Source organism: Acipenser ruthenus, chromosome 48 (genome assembly GCF_902713425.1).
Source record: "Acipenser ruthenus chromosome 48, fAciRut3.2 maternal haplotype, whole genome shotgun sequence".
Lineage (NCBI taxonomy): Eukaryota > Metazoa > Chordata > Actinopteri > Acipenseriformes > Acipenseridae > Acipenser > Acipenser ruthenus.
Window position 1 is genome coordinate 1,388,716 of NC_081236.1, and position 21,872 is coordinate 1,410,587.

Consider the following 21,872-nt stretch of genomic DNA (forward strand, 5'->3'; position numbering starts at 1 on the left):
GTGCGTGATCTGGGTACACTGCGATCCTTTTTTTTGTCTAGAGAATTTTATTTTCTTTCTGGCTTCTGAGTAAATGTTGAGAAATGTGTTGCCTTTTTTTATGAAGCATGCTGGGAGATTTTAAACAATTCAAAAGAGTCTGCTATGTGTTTTTAAGGACACAGCAAAGGGAACGGCATGCATTTTTTTGCAAACACTTTAGTGAGTTCTGTGATAGATATATGGCCAGCTGGCTGTTTAAGCTTATATATATGTACAACTGAATAGTTAAATGGCTGAAAAATAGTCCTGTACATTGGTAACGTGGCTGGACCGCATCACCATAAGCTACGAGATACATATCCCTACACAAGACAAAAGCATGGAGGGGAACTACATCCACCCCCTCTCCGTGTGAGAAACCACTGTACTTAAAAAAAGATATTGAAATATAAAATCAATAATATACCCCCAAAAGAGAGTAAAATACAGACCAGCTTCCTAAAATAGTGTGGTTAATAAACGCCTACTTTTTATTTCTCCCCTATCATATAAAAAACTGGACTTTTAAAGGTCATTTGATGTTTTAAACAGACCTGTATTTAGTTTCCTCAGGTCGTGGTTTCATTGAGTGTTTTACCGCCTTTTTAAGACGTTAAAGACTCGGTTTGACAGCCTTTAGTTTACTATAGTGTGTCTGAATTTATGTAACAAATCTAGTGAAATTCCAGGTTTACGTTTTAGGGAATCGTGAAACTCCGAATAAAATATTTGAAGCCATGGATAGTTGTCGTAAAATGTTTCACATTGTATTGAAGAAAAGAAAACGGACAGACGTGTGTCGTTCTCAAAATGGTGTTTCATGTATCAAACTTGTTGTATATATGACACGCACGATATCTTTCGGTAATTATAAAATGCCTATTTTACAAAAAAAAAAAAAAAAACGTGTTTGCGTTTCATTTTTAGCGTTTTATGACAGCATGTATTAATAAACTGCTCTATAAGTACAGTATTTAACACTGTTACGCGATTTGCTCGACGAGCACCATTCAAAGGGTGAGTGCATTGATAACAGCGTAACCGCGTTGCTGTGGTGACGCTCAGCGAATCACATTTCGACATCGCCGTCCCAACGTTCTATGAAACCGTAGCTCTGCGCCCGCCATTTTGGCTCTAATACGTCATCTTTTATTCAGAATTCGGTCCTTGGTCGGAGCCAAAATGGCGTCAGTTTCCAACGCGCCTCGCCGTGGCCATACACCTTCCTCCACCTATCACGGGTTGCGTGGGCGGTGTTTCTGGGTGAGCACCGCCTTTCTCCCCGGGCGGGGGAGGATGAGTGACGGGCATCCTCGCCAATACAGCGTCACAAAGGGTGGGCACAGCGCTGATTGACGGGCTGCTCCTGCAATGAGCAGGTCGCCTTGGCGAGGACGTGTTGGTATATAAAAGATCCTCGCGGCTGGCTCGCTCTTTGTGAGAATGTCGGCTGAATTTGAAGACAGGTAAGGGAAAGAGGTCGCTTTTAAACGACATTTTCTGCGCCTCCCGAATATATATTTCTCGTGGTTTTGTGTGTCTAGAGTCGGTAATATTAAAATTTTTTGGTGGATATGTTTTTTTTGTGAGAGGTTTGGGACACTTCACCCGCGTCAATTGTCTAAACTGCCGGCTTTTCAATATTAAAAAAAAAATTTGACTAAGTAAACGAAACCGGAGAGCCGCGGTCTTCATTTTTATTCGCTTGTGAAGCGAGTCTGAGATGGAAAGATGTTTTTATCGGCCGTATTTTAACTGAATTCGGGTTGTTAATGTTTCTACGCAGGATACCGAGTCGGTCTTGTGATTTTTTTTTGTGTGTGTGTCACGTTTCTGTATGACGTTGGTTGCTAGGCCTCCGTGCTCAGCTTAAAAAAGATCAATAAAAAAAAGCATCGAGAATGTGTCATGGGGGCAAGTCGTCATGTAAGCGTTGTGTCTTTTTTGCGAGGGGATGAAATCCGCCTAAACCGCCGTAAAGTCATCCTATATAGTGGGGCTACTTAGGCCGCGACATTAAAGAAGGAGGCCGATCGGATTTGTAGCTTAAAAAAACGAATATAATGCTAATCATGATAATTGACTATTGAGGTTTGAAAATGCGTCATTACCGAGCGTGTTGTGATTAAAAAGCGATCCGAAGCGAGTCTGTTTTGTGCCCACCGTCGCTTTTTAAATTTTATTTTAGCTAGTAGCTCCAGTAGAAAATGGAGACGTGGAGCACATGGCCTCCTTGCCGGATGGACAAAGCGCTGCAGGCCCGTTGCAGCGCAGGGAAACCCGGCGAGGATCGCGGTTAAAAAGCGGTGCGGAGCGCCGGGGACCGACTCATCAAAGTAGTGGTTATTATATTTAGTTTATTTTGAATGGATGGCGGTGTTAGCGCTGTGTAACACCTGATCTAAATGAAAAGGGCCTGCGCAGCACGGAAGGGTGTGCTTTTTCATGTCCGCCATAGCTGTGGGATTTGTTAACGTCGGTTGAATTTATTTCCCAGACCCGGTTGAGCTGGGGGGTGTCGTCGGGTGTTTTGGTTTGGGGTATAGCTATCCCCCCCCGATGTAATTTTCATGATACATTTATCGGATTGATTAAGAAAAGAGGAATCGTCTAGCCCCCCTCCCGGTGACGCAGGAGCGCGTCCACATTCCCGGATTTTAGTTGGAGACGAACCCCCCATTTTGAATAGCTCGGACTGGTTACCACGGCGTATTCAACAGTGTTTCTGTACGATTTCTTTTTTTGATTCTATATAAAAAAAACAGAAAACATGCCTTGTATAATAATTATACGCGTGTTAATCTTGCTCTAACGTTATTGTGCTGTTTGCAATTCCTGTGCGATTGTGTAAGCGCAGTTAAATTACAGCCCACGGTTTTAGACTCCTTACAAAATTCTTACGAAGTAAGCAACTTAATTTTTTTCCGCCAATCCATCACGGGTACATCCTAATCTATCGGTAGATGTGCTTCACAAACCGCAGGTTCAGTGTTTCGGCTGCGATGTATGAATACCGTCACGGGGTCGCTGACTCATCAAGCACTAAAATGAATTTCTGGAAATGGCGGGGAGGTGGAGTTGACGGCGGCGCTTAAACAGCCCTAGGGTTATAGATGTGTGTGTTTTTTTTTGGGTACCTGCAGCAGATGGCTTGATAAGATAATGTCCATGGTAGTTTTAGTGTGGGGGGGCATCGACACAATGATAACACTGTGAACAGTCAATTCAAATGGAGATGATGCTGGGGGAAGTCTCATTGTGAATGCTTGTAGGTTCTCCAGCTGTAACCTGCCTCCTTTTCTCTTTCAGAACTAGAGACAATGGCCCCGAAGAAATGGAGCCAGATGGCGTCATCGAGGTGAGGATTTTGTGGGGGGGGATTTGGTTTGAGACTGTAGCTAACTTTGCATTTCTCAATGTGACAGTTTTACAGGGATGGAGGCAACTCCCATTGCATGGCAGTTTGATCCGTTTCTGGTTTTTACTAGGAGTTTGACACATCAGAGCTTGTTCGCTATGCACTGGGTATAATCAAGCTCCATGGGTGAAACTGCTATGCAATAGGAGGCTAATTTACACTCCTGAATGAATATATCCAGTGTTTCTGAAGGATACCAGGAAGTGTAGAGACCGCACCCCTTTTATAGGCACTGAACTTCAAACGCTCTATCGTCAAGGCAGAATATCCACCTGGCACTCGTATCGCAGTCTGAGAAACTGGTGAACAGATATGTCGCAACTTTACCAGAATTGAGATTTGGAGTAGTGGTTAGGGCTCTGGACTCTTGACCGGAGGGTCGTGGGTTCAATCCCAGGTGGGGGGGGGGGGGGCAAAGCTGTTGTACCCTTGAGCAAGGTGCTTTACCTTGATTGCTCCAGTAAAAACCCAACTGTATAAATGGATAATTGTATGTAAAAAATAATGTGATATCTTGTAACAATAGTAAACCGCCCTGGATAAGGGAGTCTAAGAAATAAATAACTTGGGAGAAGCATTTTTATCTGTTGCATCAATTGAAGACGTAGCTCTGAAGTCTTGGCGTTTCACACCCTTCACTTCTGTATGTTTAAGTGCCACCCTTACCCTCCCTGTCGCTGGGCAAGGCGGTGCCTCTCAGTGGTGCTGAATCTTGTATCCGACAGGGTCAGAGGAAGCCTTCGTCCATGTTCATCCCAGCTCCCTCCACACAGTGAGGCACGGCTGGTTCATGCTGTGGGCACGGCAGCTTTAAATCCAAGCATTTGACTGAAAACCGGTTTACAAAGCCAGGGTGATCGGGGGAGAGACTGCCATTGTGTAACTGATCAGGGTGAAACACTTAGTGTATCGCTGAATCGTGATCCGTACTTTACATGACCTCAGAATAGAGGTGTGAAGCCACAACATGGCTCATTGTAAATCACCAACTGATCTTTGAATCACTTACATTTTTTATAGTTCTGGGTCCTGTTTAATTGTCTTTTGACAAAGTGGCTCCCTTGATTAAATTAACCTTTTGATTTGTTTTAAATCATCCAAGTAGCCAGTGGGGACAATTGCATGCATCATGATGCATGTGGTGTAGAGACCCACATGCTCTGTGTAGTGCATCGTCACACCCCTATTGGCTGGTTTTACAAGCTTGGCCACGCTGTGGTAGTTACCTGTACACAGTGGTTAGTTAAGATCCCAGTAACGTTTGGAATGGATCAAACTCTTCTGCAAAGGAGTCTTGCTGTGATCAGTCCAGGCTGTGCTGTTTCTTTAAGGCTCAGCGTTGTGTTGTGCAAGATGTGCTGTATTTCACACACCCTCCAATCCTGTTTCCCTGCTTGCTGCGCCCAGTCCTGGGTTCAGAAGTCCTCTCAAAGAAGTCTGACCCAGCAGTGAGTGAGTTTCTAATCCTGGTGCATTACTAATTAACTTTCATTTTAATCTTCAGATTGACTCCAGTTCTGCTTTTCAGGGACTGAAATTCCACCCCTGCTGTCTGCTGCTTGGAGTGTTGTTTTTTTCTGCCTTCCCTGCTAACTGATCCTGTCTCTCCCTGCAGAGTAACTGGAATGAGATCGTGGACAGTTTTGATGAGATGAATCTGCGCGAGACTCTGCTCAGAGGAATCTACGCCTATGGTTTTGAGAAACCTTCTGCCATCCAGCAGCGGGCTATTCTCCCTTGTATCAAGGGTACGTTTAATGGCAGCAATCCTGAATAAACCTGTACCTGTAGAAGTGTTCAGAGCCCTTGATCCTGGTCTAACACAGTGTAGAGGTCCGCTGTAGTGATTCTGCAGCAGAATGGGTGCGGTGCAGCGTGTTCTGTACATGGTCTCGTACCCATACATGTTGCATCACAAATAACTGCACCCCTAATGGATAGGTTCTTAAAACAATATATATTAGTGCTGGGACGAACACAGGATTTTCATGTTCGGACATTCGCTCATAATTTTAAATGTGTGTTTTTTTTGCTGTTGTCTTTGGGGCAGCCATGTTCCAGCACTCTGGAGATGATTGGTTTTCTCAACGGGGTGGGGGATGAGTTTCTGTTCATATCCATGCTGAACCAGAACCGAGAGATTCTGATTGGATCAGTAAGACTGTAAAGGATGATACCAATGTTCAGTTTTTTATTAGGGTCTTGCAAAGACATTTATTTTCAAAATGGCTTCATAATTAGTTGCATCTTGCTGCATTGCAGCTGGGGTACAGTGCGAGAAATCAGTGAGATTAAGGCAAAAGTTAAAATAGATGACTAAATTAACACATTCATTGAAAGTGTAGGTTAACAAAAGCCTTTAGTTGAAATTGGACTTCAATCCTAATTTTAATTCTGCTAGTGGGGAAAGAAATGGGGTGCTCTACGTACTGATGTAGGTTCCTTTTAAACTCCAGTCAGTTAGCCCCTGTCACTGGGCAAGGCAGTGCCTCTCAGTGGTGCTGAATCTTATATCTGACAGGGGCAGAGGAAGCCTTCGTCCATGTTCATCCCAGCTCCCTCCACACAGTGAGGCACGGCTGGTTCATGCAATGGGCACACCCGCTTCTCTAGAGGACTAATTCAAGCATTTTCTATCTATGGCTCCACTCCCAACTCGTGGCATTATTTTGTTTTAAATTGAGTCGTGTGTGAATGAACCCTGTGCATTCAGGGTTAAGCAGACAGCCATTTATGGCTCTAATGAATGCATTTCAATAGGATTCATAACTTTAGACTCTCTTAGTCCAGTGCATTTAAATGAAGCTTTTGTCAAACTCTTACCTGCTACTAACTCCTGTTAATTGATGAAGATAACAATTTTCAAGCCAGTAAGATTTTGCTGGACCTGCACAGTGGCACATGTTGCTGTTTTTATAACCAGTGATTCAGGGGTTCTTACAATGGCTATACTGATTTGATTGTTAACACTCCCCGTGTGTTGAAGTATTCAATGCGTTTCGAACCCGAGGTATTGCACGGCGTGGGTGTGGCATTGCCCTGGTGTCCTGTGCTGACCGTCTGTCTCTCTCTCTCTCCTCAGGGTACGATGTGATTGCACAGGCTCAGTCGGGCACAGGGAAGACTGCCACCTTTGCCATCTCCATCCTGCAGCAGATTGACATCGAGCTGAAGGGGACCCAGGCCCTGGTATTGGCTCCCACTCGAGAGCTTGCCCAGCAGGTACGCTTTCACACAGACCACAGGGGAACACTACTGACTGCAGCTTATTACTGCAGTGGACTGGTTAAATGCTTTGTGACATTCGCAATATCTAGGGGAAAGTGAAACTTAACTAGGAAATAGACTATTTCCTGTTTTCAGACCCTAGTTGGCGTTAATCTATTTTAGTTGGTCCCTGATTAAGTTCTGTGGCCCCAGCTGTAAATATCTGAATCCGTGCTGTGCATTCAGTACGCAATGCAGACCTTGCTAAAGATCACGATACTGATCAAAACGTTTGTTTGAAAGGATCTTTCCTCGTATCAAACAAGCGAACAACACTCCCTTATTCCTCCCCAATTGCTTCCTGCGTTTACAGTGTACAAATACCGGTATGTTTACCTTGTAATACGTTATTTTAGAAAGCTGAAAGGACAGAAAAAATGTGTCAATTTTCAAATTCAGACCTGAATTCGATTTTTGACCCAAACTGTGAAAGTTTGCATTCAGACCCAAACAGGACCTGATGCAGTTCAGGTCCAAAGCATCTGCTCTGCTACTGTGGAGGATGAAATGAGGATGTGTTGAGTTAAAGACAATTGATGAACCATATTTTAATTCTACAGGCATCTAGAAACTAGTGTTCAGCCTTTTAACCCTGTATTTGTATTTCATTTAATCCCCCTGTCGCTGGGCAAGGCGGTGCCTCTCAGTGGTGCTGAATCTTATATCCGACAGGGGCAGAGGAAGCCTTCGTCCATGTTCATCCCAGCTCCCTCCACACAGTGAGGCATGGCTGGTTCATGCTATGGGCACAGCAGCTTGAAGTCCCTTGTGAGATGCTAATTCTCAGTTTCACAGCTCTGAGGAATTGGTTGAGACAGTTGATGATTTTTTTAATTTAGTTCGCCATGCAATCAACATGTTGATTTTAAGTCCAAGTATTTCCCCTATATAATCTGCCATAAACTTGGTATACTTCAGTTGAAGTCTGCAGTGCAACGTACCAGAAAGGCAACACAGCCAATCCTTACAATGCGTTTGCCAAGTGAGTTTGAAGCGACTGAACTCTGTTTTGTAGATGCAAACCTGGTTCTTCTCAATGGTGTGTGTGTTTTGTGCCCTGCCTGATCTTTCTTTCTCTCTCTATAGATCCAGAAGGTTATCCTGGCTCTGGGTGACTACATGGGCGCTGGCTGCCATGCGTGTATCGGTGGGACCAACGTGCGCAATGATGTGCAGAAGCTGCAGGCTGAGGCCCCCAACATAGTTGTGGGAACCCCAGGCAGAGTGTTTGACATGCTGAACCGCAAATACCTCTGTGAGTGTCTTCTGCCTCCCTCCCCTTCACCCAGCTTCCAGATCTTGAAACCAGCCCTGCGCCCAGCCCTGGCTGTCACACCCACCCTCAATTAAGCATTTATAATATCAGCTTGTTGGCAAGTTTTCTGCCTCCCTAATTGAGGAACAATTTGACTCGGGTGTGTCGGGTTAATTCAAAGCAGAATTACCACGGCCTGATTATTCATCTATTGCACCTATGTAATCGTTTCAATATGTTCTGAACCCCAGGACTGGGTGCAGCAGGAGGGCTGGTGCCAGTTTCAAGCCCTGGAAACTGAATTCAAACTATCTAAAATAAGACTCTGTGGATGTAGTGACTGGTTTCAACTTGACCCTTGACCCTGACAGCTGCTGTTTCATGATGATCCCCATGCGTGTCATATGATCCCACAATCCCATCCAGCTCCTGGCCGCCCACTGGCGTTCTGTCAGGGGGTGTGTCCAGCACTGGAGGATTCTGGGGCTGTGATCATACCCTACAGACTCTGAAAACAGTATGTCCCATACAAACTCTTTAATCAGTTTAATCACACTAATAATTATTAATTTCTTAGCAGACGCCCTTATCCAGGGCGACTTACAATTGTTACAAGATATCATATTTTTACATACAAATAAATTATGTTTTACATACAATTACCCATTTATACAGTTGGGTTTTTACTGGAGCAATCTAGGTAAAGTACCTTGCTCAAGGGTACAGCAGCAGTGTCCCCCCACCTGGGACTGAACCCACGACCCTCCGGTCAAGAGTCCAGAGCCCTGACCACTACTCTACACTGCTGCCCTACTAATCTAGAGATCTCAGAAGCCAATACCTTCAGTGTAGGATCTTGTTTAAATATCTTTAGAGAGCTGAGAAGCTGAATTAATAAATATCTCTCATGGCAGGGTTTGGATAGCATTATTGCAGTAGTGTAGTCTGCTTTGAGCACAAGTACTGGAATTGGCCAAGTCTTCAGTTTGTTAGATTTTTCCTCCCCATTATGCTTTTCTGGAGGGGGTCTCCAGCTCCGCAAGCCTCTTACCCAGCTCCTTGTGTTGCAGCTGCAAAGTACATCAAGATGTTTGTTCTGGACGAGGCTGACGAGATGTTGAGCCGAGGGTTCAAGGACCAGATCTACGAGATTTTCCAGAAGCTCAGCTCCAACACACAGGTGAGCAGCGCAGACTTTCACAAGAGCCTTCTGACCCTGCGCAGTTAGTCCTAAGGCAGCAGAGTTAGTGGCTCCTATTTGCCCCATAAGGTCATTCTCTCCAGCCCTTTCTCCAAGGTGGAGTAGTTTTACAACTATGGCTCCTGACAAGATTGGGTTGAATCCTAGTTTAATATTTAGTCTGGCTTAACCCTTTGCGGTCCTATGTCGGACCTAGTCCAACATCGCAATTTTCCCTTTCCGGTCCAATGTCGGACCCTGTCCGGCGTCATCAAAAAGACGCAAAAAACAGGTCTCTAGTCGTTTTTTCTCCGGAAAAAGCAGAGAACAGTTCAATGGCCGAGTGAGACCGATAGGAGCCGAGAGAAGCCGAAAAAAAAGGGGGCGTATCTCATGAATACTGATAGACCCGATAACACAGACATACACAAGATAGCTGCTTCCGCATCCAGCGCTCGGAGAATATCACAGACATTTGCAGAGATTTTTTTATATGTTGTAGTAATAAAATAACGACTTGGATCGCATTATTGAGGAGTTTGGTGATAAAACGAGTGATCAAGAGATGATTTATCAGTATGTACTATTAAGATTTATTTGAAAAATATAGCGAACGAGGGGTGGGGCGGTGCTGGAGATGCAGTACTGAGTGTCCTGTTGATATGCAGGGCCTTTTAAACCTGTTTTACGGTGGGGGGGAATACTTTTAAACAGCGCGTCTAAAATAAACTGCGCCTGGAAATAAATCTGATCTGACGTGCTGAATAAATGGAACGCTAAGGGTTAAACTAAATGTAGGGGCGATTGCCTGACGCTTCAATGTGTGATTTTAGGTTCCTTTTTAAACAGTCTCAACAATTACCCCTCAACCCCTGTCGCTGGGCAAGGCGGTGCCTCTCAGTGGTGCTGAATCTTATATCCGACAGGGGCAGAGGAAGCCTTCGTCCATGTTCATCCCAGCTCCCTCCACACAGTGAGGCACGGCTGGTTCATGCTATGGGCACAGCAGCTTGACAGAAATTGCTTTTAATCCCCTCCCTTCTGTTCTGTAAAGACAATCCTATTTTTGCTTCTGTCAGTTTAGTAACAGCTCAGTTTGCTGCTTGCTGAAGTTTTGTCCTCATCATACATAGCAAGGTCATGGTCCTGTTACCAGACTGTATTCCCAATCAGGCTCTTAAAATTAAACTGATACTGCAAGAGGAACGGGTTCCTGCAATTCATTACTAGTTCACATCTCTATCATTCAAGGCTCTGTAGATGTAAATGATGGTAGGCTGACTGTTGACACTTCCTCCAGGTGGTGCTGCTGTCGGCTACCATGCCTGCGGATGTGCTGGAGGTGACCAAGAAGTTCATGAGGGAGCCCATCCGCATCCTGGTGAAGAAAGAGGAGCTCACTCTGGAGGGGATTCGACAGTTCTACATCAACGTGGAGAAGGAGGTGAGAAATCCTGCTGGAGCTGCTATTAACACTGAGACTCATACTGGACATGTGTCACTAATCTGAACAGACTTGCACTTGATACAATACTGAATTACTGTACAGCGCTCTATTATATATGGAAGACTTAGCTTTTTGAATCCTACATTGGCTTGCACTACACCGATGTCTCCTGTAGCCTGCTTATCTGACAGCGGATAAACCGTTTAGGGAGAATTCTAAGTGTGTAACAGTTTAAACTGATACGCATGACTGACTAGTGGAGTGATTTTTAGAACTGGTTCATTTCCAGACAATGAGATGAAGCCAGTCTGCACTGGGACTCCAGTCTGCCCCAGTTAGGCTTGTGGCTCACTGTCGGAATCTTGCGTACAGTCCAGAAATGATTCCCCCCCCCCCCCCCCCCCCCCTGATCCCAGCTGCTGTTTCATGATGATCCCCATGCGTGTCATATGATCCCACAATCCCATCCAGCTCCCGGCCACCCGCTGGCGTTCTGTCAGGGGGTGTGTCCAGGACTGGAGGATTCTGGGGCTGTGATCATACCCTACAGACTCTGAAAACAGCAAAAGGGGACCTTGGACCAGAACTATGGAGACCCAGTAGTACAAATAGATTCAAACTAGTCATGAAATGCATGACTGTACAAAGTTAACTGCTAGTTTTTTAAATCGACTCCAACGCTGCTTGATTAGTCAGCCCCCTACACCAGTAGTTGAGACAGGCAGGAGTTTCCTATAGCTGCGAGTAGAGCTGACTGCAGTGCCTGACCCCCTCCACACCCCTCTGTGCAGGAATGGAAGCTGGACACCCTGTGTGACCTCTACGAGACCCTGACCATCACTCAGGCCGTCATCTTCATCAACACCAGGAGGAAGGTGGACTGGCTGACGGAGAAGATGCATGCCAGAGACTTCACAGTCTCCGCTCTGGTGAGTCTGCGCTCCAGGGAGGTCTCCGGTTCTGCGGAGGGAGATCCAGCTGTAGGCTACCCAGTGTGAGCTGGATATGCTTTGCATAAACAGGGCAAGGCATTTATTTTTGCAGGGATGGCAGACTCCTATTGCATAGCAGTTTCACCTATTCCAGGCTTTAATACAAGCTTGATTTAGCATCAGTGTGTAGGTAACAAGAACAGATGTCTTACTGCTCTCAGTAAAACAAGGAATGGATCAAACTGCTCTGCAAAGCGAGTCTTGCATCCATCCCTGCTTTGTGTAGTGTACTCTATTCTAGAGAGGGCTAAAACTACTTGGCTCCACAGACTTGGTGCAAATCTGTAACATGCAAACTTACAAAGTTGCAAGACTAGGAATTCAAGTTGAGTGTTTGTGAAATCCTCCATTGGTGGTCACCCCCCCCTGTCGCTGGGCAAGGCGGTGCCTCTCAGTGGTGCTGAATCTTATATCCGACAGGGGCAGAGGAAGCCTTCGTCCATGTTCATCCCAGCTCCCTCCACACAGTGAGGCACGGCTGGTTCATGCTATGGGCACACCTTGTCCTAAAGCGAATCTTGCTTCTGTACAGAACGTTCTTTTGATAAACGCAGTACATCAAAAGTTGCTTTAGTAAATGTAAAGTAATTAAACAAGCATATTTTATTCTAGTCTCTGTTGGAACAGTTATTAAATACTGCCTGTGAATCAGTGAGACATTTGAAATACAAAGTAAAAACTGCCATCTCTTTTGAAATGTGTGTGAAACATTAACGTGGTGTCTCTCTCTCTGCTGCAGCACGGGGACATGGATCAGAAGGAACGAGACCTGATCATGAGGGAGTTCCGCTCCGGTTCCAGTCGTGTTCTCATCACCACAGACCTGCTGGTGAGCGCCGTCCCCAACCTGGCAAAGCCAAAGAGCATTCCCTCTCCTCCCAGCCGCTGCAGTGCTGCGGCAGGAATGAAGGTCTTTGGTAGAGAAAGCAGCTGCTCTCCACAGTGCTTCCCGGGCTGTGCAGTCCTGTCGCATGACTTTATTGCAGCTCACACCAGCACTAGTAGGCTAGATTGGTTGTGTGTCACTGAATCGTGATGCTTTACATAATCAATCTTGTTGATACAAGACCACAAACACAACATACCTCATTGTAGCTCACCAGGTGTTTGAGCAAAGTGTTTTACGGTTTACATGAATGCACTCCCAATTTGTCTTTTTGAATGCACATTTCTACTTGCATCGTCGCCCTTCAGGGTCATCCCTGTACTGTGATGCTCTTTTTATATTGTGACGCTTATCTCGTCATTAGTGGATTGTTACACCCCTATAGGCTAGCTGGTGACATGGGCCCTTTTAATAAAGAGTTTAATGTTGTAATGATACTGTAAAGCATTTGTCAGCAATTACTGAACAGTTGCTATTGTAGCAATTTATGATTTAACTGTCATTTTCTGTATCGGGCAGTCCTATCAATGGTACCCAAGTGGTTCCATTCAGATGGTTCAAATAGACTGCTGTATCTAAATCCACAGTAACAGGGTTCATCTTGCTGTAGAGAGGATGATGGTTCAGTAAGTCTCTGCTCTGCTGTAGTGTCTGCTCCTAAGCCCTGATCTCCCTCTGCAGTCAGTAATGTTCCCCTCCTCTCTCCAGGCTCGTGGTATTGATGTGCAGCAGGTGTCTCTGGTGATCAACTACGACCTGCCAACCAACCGTGAGAACTACATTCACAGGTGAGCGCCTCTCCCCGCGGCTACTTTATTAGAGGTCGAGCGTGTCTGCTTGTAGTTAACCAAGGATTTCACAAAGTGAAACTGGGAAACAAAGTCTAGAACGTGTCGCATCTCTGCCAGTGCATTGAGTGCTGTAGTAACGCAGTGCACTGAAGAAACCAGAGTCTGCTTGGATTCTTGGCTTTACCTTGGACAAAGATGCGATGCCTTTTTATTGGACTAACTAGACAATAAATCCCAAGCTTTCAAGACCTCAAAGGTCTCTTCGAGGTCCATTTCACTTGAAGAGACCTTTTGAGGTCTTAAGCTTAGGGGTTTGTCTAGTTAGGCCAATAAAAGGCATCTTGTGTAGTCTAGACTGATACAGCTATCATTTCATCTCGACTTAACCTTAGAATTCTCATTGTGTGTTTGAAGCTACGGGTGACCTAAGGAAATAAAACCCTTCGCTTATTCTGTTGATCGTTTGGCTCTTTGCTTGCATCTAACACATTGATGTAGAAGTACTAAATTCAGTGAAACTTGGCAGATCTGACCTAATCACTTCAGGTGGTCCATCTGCAGTCTGATCATGTGACTTGCTGCGTGGCGCACAGTTTAGCTGTGGCGTTTCTTACAATACTTTGCAAATTTAACATGGGCCAGTCCAATAACCAATACAACAATGCTTTTGTAAATTGACTTTTTAGAGCATTGATTGGCACTTGGTCTCTTAACCTCCTTTTTGTAATCCAGTATTAAGCTGTTCAATGCCTTGAGGGTATTCTGTACAATTTCTTGCGGTTTTGCATCGGTGTCCAAAGAGCATTCCCTCTCCTCCCAGCCGCTGCAGTGCTGCGGCAGGAATGAAGGTCTTTGGTAGAGAAAGCAGCTGCTCTCCACAGTGCTTCCCGGGCTGTGCAGTCCTGTCGCACGACTTTATTGCAGCTGACACACCCCCCCCCCCCAATACAGGATGCTTGCACACAAGCTTGCCCCATAGGCTGGTCCTTGCATAAAGTCCTAAAGAGAACCTATTCATGCAATTGTGGATGCAAGATGGCTATTGGGGGGGATTTGAACAACTTTAGAAATACACAAATGCCTTGTACAAGGTTAACAGTCTGTGTTTGTGAAATGTTACCTTCCCTTGGGTAAGGTACTAATAGAAGTGCTTATTGGAGTCTTAAACAGCCAAATAACTTTACAGGAACGTACACTGTTAAGTAGACTTGTGCTGCAAACAGGTGGGCAAATGCAAGATTCTACAGGTTTGCTGTGAACTTATTACCTACACTGCAAAAAACGATCTGATCTTTTAATAAGTATTTAACATGTAGTTTTTAGCAGTGTTCAGAGTATCCCAGGACTGTCGAACGGTGTTTTTGGCTTGTGCCTTCCTCGGTTGTCTATTGGCGAGGCGTTGCACACATGTCTTGACTGTGCCTCTCCCTCCTGTGCAGGATTGGTCGAGGCGGGCGTTTCGGCAGGAAGGGCGTGGCTATCAACATGGTGACTGAGGATGACAAGCGCACCCTGCGTGACATCGAGACCTTCTACAACACAACCGTGGAGGAGATGCCCATGAACGTGGCTGACCTCATCTGAACACAACACACACCACCCAGTTCCTCAGCTTTCTTTTCATCCTTTTATTTTCCTTCCATTGCCCCAGAGATACTCCCCCACCCCCCGCCCCCACTCTCTCTCGGCCCTTGAGACAGGGTGTTGGGTTCAGGGGGGGGGGGGAGTGAGACACCAACCAGACTTAAACAAAAATACTGGCCATCCAGATTAGAGACAGTACTCCTTGTGTGTTTTACCCGCCTAAACCTTCTGGATGCATGAAACACGGCACGGGCCTCCCTGACTTCGGCAGAAGACTTTCAGTTGTGTTTTTTTGGGTCCTTTTTTGGGGGATCTTGATTTCAGGAAGGGGGTGACGCTTCAAAATCCAAGACGGGACCTTTGCTGGTAAACTCTGCCGCTCTCGTTCACATCGAAACTGTTCCTACAGCCACTGTTTGCTGGATTCAGTAAAAGCTAGCATTGTTTAGTCTCATAGCTTGTGCAGCTGCTCCGTGAAGTGAGTTTTATGCCAGTGGTGGCTATTGGCTTTTCCTAAAAGGGGATAGGACAGTTTTTGAAACCTGTAAGCACTGTGAAGTTTATTTTACAAGGGGACTGTGCGGAATTGGACGCAGGTATACAGAACCGTTTCGGTAGCTTGTGTCAAGGTGGTCTAGGCAGTTCGGACACATTTTTCAGGAGTTCAGAAATAGCACTGCATAAAGCTGAGCCTAAAAAAAATAAAAAAATAGAAAGCTTAATGGTTTACTGCATCCGTTTTAAACCGTAGAATTTTTTTTGTACCTTGATAAGCAGGGGAGGGAAGTATGGTGGTTCTTGACTTTACGATGGGATGGGAGGGGGGGGGAGGGGGGTTCAATAAAATGTAAAAAAGTGAATCATGAATCAGGCTGTGGGAGTTTATTTGTCCTCCATGTCTCCACTTCTGTTTTATACATGTGTTTCTTTCCCTAGTCTGTCTTTTTTTTCTTGTCTGAAAGCTGGGGGAGGGTAACTTATACAGCAAATTTCTATGTATAGTAAATGTACAATGCATTTGTGTCTTGTAGGAAGGGGTGGATTATATTGCATTAAATGTTTGCGACTAGGTAAAAAAATTGTCTGCTACTGGAAAAGGCAACGCAAAGTGCACTCCTCTAATCCAAGGACAGGCTCTGTGTGTCTTTGCTGGTCAGCAGAGACTGGTTTGTATTCTTCAATGGTGGATAGGATGGTGTGCAAGGTCTTTTTTGAGTAAGCCAAGTTGAATAGGAGCTCGGTGCATTTATTTCATCGGACCAAACCCTGATCCAATCTGTACAGATTCTACATTTCCACATGCCTACTCCCCAAACAGAATTTATTTTGTTGGGGGGGGGGGGGGGCGGGGCTGTTTTTAATGAATTCTCCATTGAATTGACTGTCATGAAATGTTTGTTCTACAGAAACAATGTGTTGTGTTTTTTTTACATTGGCTCTGTAAAGTATTTATTTAAAGGTCGTGAAATAAAGTTTCTTTTTTTTTTTTTTTTTTAAAGTACATTATTTTTTTTTGTCATCTGATTTGTATAGAATCGCTGTAGTGTTTGTTGCCCTCCTCCCTCTCCTCATTGTGTATCTGTGTGCGACACGCAGCCTCGCTTCTTTACACTTCTCTGTGTGGGTTTCTTGTCTTGCTGACTTCCGAGCTCGTTGGTGAAATTTGTCTTTGAAAACGTTGTGACGCTGTACCGTCTCACCCGCCTGGAGAATGCCGTCCAGGACGATGAAACCGTCAAGAAGTACCGAAAGAAATACATTTTTCAGCAAGTTCGTCATTGAATTTCTAGAGCTTCAATAAAATGTGCAATCGTGTTGGTCAGACACATTTAACTAGGGTGCAAAATCCAATTGCCAATGCATGGGCTCTTGAAGGCTCAGTGAGCGCTATAGCATTTTCTTTAAAAATCCTAAATCGGTTTTAAAAAGTGCATGTTTCATGGCAAGAATAGTATTGTCAGCTAGTCTGACAAATCTTGCTTATCGCTGATCATACACTAGTTTAATAGTCCTGGGTGAATTGGTTACACGTGTACTAATCGGGGTCTGACGCCAGCTGTGTAACTACACTATTCCTGAAATGGAAACAGCGTCTCGGGGTATTTATTTTGACAAAAGCCTAATTGCACGTTTGAATGCAGATATACGATACAAAGCAAAACCTGGACCACTTTAATATCGAGCGTCACTTCACTAAATACTGGGACAAACCAAAAAAAAAAAAGACGACGTCTGGCATTGCCTGAATAAACCGAGGGAAGCAGCGGATTTTGTCTAGGCTTCATTTTTGCAAAGATATCAACCAGGCCATCAAAATCAAGTTTTTTTCTCCAATGATTTTGCGATTGCCATTAGCAGCAGGTCCGAGGACTGGTCGTGGAAGTTCGTAAATAGCTTTTAAGCAAACAGGAAACACACCCGTCGCTTGCAGTGGTTACTGGAAGAGTGAAGACTACCTTGGGAACAGTAATTTGAGACTAGCAGTAATTAGAGAAATAGTCTTTAGCTTTAAAAGGGGGTCATGTGTCCAGATTGAATCGTGTTCATTTAAATAGATAAATGCTACTCTTCGTTTATATAAACGCTGTATGTGTGCAATCGCTCTACCCCTGAAAAGGAAATGTTTAAAATAATCATGCTGCAGGGGTGATTTTAAAAGTGAAATTCAAGTTTACAGTCATTTCTTTTACACAGAAAACCACATGCTGTAAAAAAAACCACGCATCCTTAGAGTTGTACCAGCTCAAAAAGAGACCAAGAGGGGTGCTGAACACAAAACCTGACAATGCGAGCAATATAGAGCCTCGGTAATCGTATCCCGCTAAGCAATAAACAGCAGAAAAAAACGAAGAATACATTTCAGTGCTGTTCTGGAAATTAACTGACAGATACTTCAAATAATAATAATATCTTTGCATAGTGGAGCGTTTAAAAAAGGGAGCCAGCAGGCATTTCTATTAGAGAAGAACGAAGGAAAAACAACAACAACATTGAGGCATTCGGAGTTAAATTTATTTATTTATTTATTTATGTATTTGTTACACGCCAGTTTGATAGGCGTGGACGATACAAAACAAAGAAAGTTACATTTATTTGGAATGAAAGTTGAATTGTTTGCGACTCACGGGTGTTGCAGGACCAGGCGTTGACAAGGCCGATTCAAATAAAATGTAAAAAACTGAAAGGCGCCGGGCAAGTAAATCGAAAACGAGACAACGTTGTTTTTTGTATTTCATTATATCTATCTGTCTATCTGTCTATCGAGAGAGAGAGAGAGAGAGAGAGAGAGAGAGAGAGAGAGAGAGAGAGAGAGAGAGAGAGAGAGAGAGAGAGAGAGAGAGAGAGAGAGAGAGAGAGAGAGAGAGAGAGAGAGAGAGAGAGAGAGAGAGAGAGAGAGAGAGAGAGGATATTTTAACTATTTAATTATTCAAATCAATTGTTTAAATTGATTATAAAACAAACGTGATTTGTCCCACAACAGCAGATTGTGGATGCAATTCGTCAGCGTTTCTGATTTGCTCAATATACCTGATGTTGAGAACGCCTCGCTTCTGGGGTTTAAAAATGCCTGTGATCAGAATGTTGTGCAAACCACAAACGTATTATCAACCACAAATACATTAACCACCTGCCCATCAATACAATATCAACCACAAATACATTAACCACCTGCCCATCAATACAATATCAACCACAAATACATTAACCACCTGCCCATCAATACAATATCTCCCACAAATACATTATCCACCTGCCCATCAATACAATATCTCCCACAAATACATTATCCACCTGCCCACCAATACAATATCTCCCACAAATACATTAACCACCTGCCCATCAATACAATAATCTCTCCCAAAAAATGTTCTAACAACTTTCAGTTGTTATTTATTACAAAAACAAGTGATTCACGGGCATTATCATGGAGACATTATATATGTGAACAGCTGGTTATTACATTTGTGGGAGAGATTACATTTGTGGTTTGTACAGCGTGTCTGTATCTGGCACCACTGTAGGACACAGCCCTGAGGAACTGGCACAGCAGCTGCACATGCAGATCTCAAATGCAGTTCAGGGAGGCTTCAGCGGGTTCAAAGTACAGTACATGAACATGTTTCTGCAATGCATACTTTTAAAAAGTTCACTTCCAATCGTATTTCCAACAGCAATGTCAATGTAGAATAGTTTTGATTGTACTGCAGTTGAAATTTGATTTCAGTGTTACTGTAACTTCAATACAAACTGACAGGATGCATTTGGCTTAGACTCCTGATTATAAGAATTACTGATGAGACACATTTCTTATCCTAGTCCTTTTGAAATTCATATTAATGAGAGTTAACTGCATATATAATACTGGTATATATAAAAAAAGTAACTGAAACAAATATATTGAACAGTTTGCATAAATGCATGAAAAATGAATAATATATTGAATAGTTAAATAGATTGTGTAAACTTTTTCAGCAGTTAAGTTTATAACACCATGGGATTGCATTACAATAAATTCTGTCCCTTCTATAGTAAAGCCACCCCTGCTATTTTGTCAGTCCCTTGAATGGCCTTAATAGCACTTTAAATTAATAAATACTTTTTTTTTCCCCAGCAGCTACTAAACAGAATCCCGTGTGCTGCCATGGACAGTGTGAAGATGGAGTCTGTCCAGATTAAAGAGGAGTTCCCTGAACTTGAACCTGTCCCCATTAGAGTGGAGTCTCCTGGACTGGCTTCCCTCCCCATTAAACAGGAGCTCTGTGAGGTGCAATGGGACAGCAGCCAGCCAGAGGTCCCTGAGATTAAAGCTGAGCACGATGAATTGGAGATCCCCCAGACAGAAGAACCCCTTCCTGTGAAACAAGAAGAGGGGGCTGGAAATTGTCTGTATTAAACAGGAGCCCCCTGAAGTAGAGTTTGAGCACATGGAACCAGGAAGGAAGAATCCGAGGACTTCAAACCAAACATCCCTGAGCTGGAGCCTGTACGCCTGCGGGAGTGTAGCGTGGTGCTGGAGAGAATCTGCGTGAGAGAGCGAGGCGCTGGAGAGGAAGACTCTCCCAACAGCACGCAAGGAGGTGGAAAGGAAGACGGGCAGTCATATTCACAATGCAGTCCTGCAGGTGAGTGACTCCCAGTAGCTGTGACATTGTCATTCTAGATTGCGTGATATCCACAGTGTGCTTGAGAGGCAGGGAGCATAGCAGTTAGATTACTAGGTATTTGTTTTTCTTGTACCATTCCAGCCAGTTCAAGATAGGACTCACTACTGGTGAACTTAAGATATAGGTCTAATATTGCTAGAAATATATAATTGAGAAATTGCATAATTGCATTGTGTGTTAGGGGAAATAGACCTGAAACATTACAGGAGAACTTTGAAGGCAGATTTTGATCCTAGGGCTCGGTTTCACCAGCATCAGTCTTTACTGACTTTGCTTTTACAGGTTTTAAGTTTAACTTTGTGTTTTTAAGCTGGTGTAACGCAGTGCAAGCCCTCACAGATGAAATATACATGCTTGAATCCACTCCTCCACCTAGCCACACGCCATAAGCCTACAAACAGTCTCTCCTTACTTTCTTTCCTGTTCATATTTTCCAGGTGGAGGATATCCTGACTGTGGAAAAGGATTCAGTCCATTAGGAAACCTTGAAATACACCAGCGAATTCCCACAGGAGAGAAGCCGTATTGCTGCTCTGACTGTGGGAAGTGTTTCAGTAAAGCAGGGGGCCTGAAAACACACCAGCAAATTCACACAGGAGAGAAACCGTATCGCTGCTCTGACTGCGGGAAGAGTTTTAATTTATTGCAAAACCTGAGAAGACACCAGCGGATTCACACAGGAGAGAAACCGTATTACTGCTCTAACTGTGGGACGAGTTTCAGATATTCAGGAGACCTTAAAATGCACCAGCGGATTCACACAGGAGAGAAACTCTAAAGACCATGTTCAGTGGGACTTCTCACTCAATAGGAAAATACATTAACCTTGCATTATGAGTCTCTGTGTAATTATGTTGTGTATCAGCCTCGACCTTGCATTTTAAATGGTAAAAATTAGGCATGGGCACCAATATGTATATTTTGATATGATATCAATAATTTCCATATGGCTGTCATAGAGGCATAATTTGTATTGCTAATACTGCTAAAAATATAAACGCAGTATAATCAAGTTTTTATTATATTAATATACAACAAACCCTATACATAGCGATCGCGATCAGTCTCTTAGGCAAACACCACACACTAAAGTATTATTTAACCATTGTATATGCAGCAAGCAATGGCACATTATTATTATTATTATTATTATTATTATTATTATTATTATTTATTAGCAGACGCCCTTATCCAGGGCGACTTACAACTGTTACAAGATACCACATTATTTTTACATACAATTACCCATTTATACAGTTGGGTTTTTACTGGAGCAATCTAGGTAAAGTACCTTGCTCAAGGGTACAGCAGCAGTGTCCCCCACCTGGGATTGAACCCACGACCCTCCGGTCAAGAGTCCAGAGCCCTCACCACTACTCCACACTGCTGCCCCCCACATATCAGGATACTGGTATCTCAATGTCTGGCGAATGAGCATTTATTTGAAATCCTGTTCTTCCTTTGCTGTACTGAACGGTTTTAAAATAGTTTCTTCTTACTATTTTAGGATCTAGTGGTAGTTGAGACACAACTACAGAAGCATTTCGAGATCAACGATGAGAAGGGAACTGCAGTGGTCACAGTTCAGCAGTAAGTTTGAATTCCTTTCCCGTGCATGGAGAGACTGAAAGCTGGCTGAAAAATATGCCAAGAGATAAACTCACAGTAACGAAACACGCTTAAATGTGTGTTGGGTGCGAAATCAACAGAAAAAATGGGCTGGAGTCCCTTGCGAAGATTCAGCATGGTTCTGAAAGGGAACCTACCCTTATGCCTCAAGAGGAAAGTCTTTGACCAATCCATGCTGCCAGTGCAAAACCTGGACCCTCAATGCAAAAATGACTCAAAAATCACAAACGACTCAAC

The 21,872-nt window shown here is 43.9% G+C and overlaps 1 protein-coding gene and 2 non-coding genes across 3 annotated transcripts; all 3 read left to right on the forward strand.

Annotated features, from left to right (window-relative positions):
- The first annotated feature begins 1,361 nt into the window (after positions 1-1,361).
- LOC117967982 (eukaryotic initiation factor 4A-I) lies at positions 1,362-16,342 on the forward strand. The gene is made up of 11 exons (XM_059014463.1): positions 1,362-1,487; positions 3,331-3,379; positions 5,055-5,187; positions 6,522-6,661; positions 7,793-7,961; positions 9,032-9,141; positions 10,442-10,585; positions 11,380-11,517; positions 12,320-12,409; positions 13,175-13,254; positions 14,697-16,342. The coding sequence occupies exons 1-11, from the start codon at positions 1,465-1,467 to the stop codon at positions 14,839-14,841; spliced, it is 1,221 nt and encodes a 406-aa protein (XP_058870446.1). The 5' UTR covers positions 1,362-1,464; the 3' UTR covers positions 14,842-16,342.
- Positions 8,338-8,477, forward strand: LOC117967990 (small nucleolar RNA SNORD10). Its single transcript, XR_004662186.2, has one exon. It is a non-coding gene; the product is annotated as a small nucleolar RNA SNORD10 (small nucleolar RNA).
- Positions 11,010-11,149, forward strand: LOC117967989 (small nucleolar RNA SNORD10). Its single transcript, XR_004662185.2, has one exon. It is a non-coding gene; the product is annotated as a small nucleolar RNA SNORD10 (small nucleolar RNA).
- Positions 16,343-21,872: the final 5,530 nt, after the last annotated feature.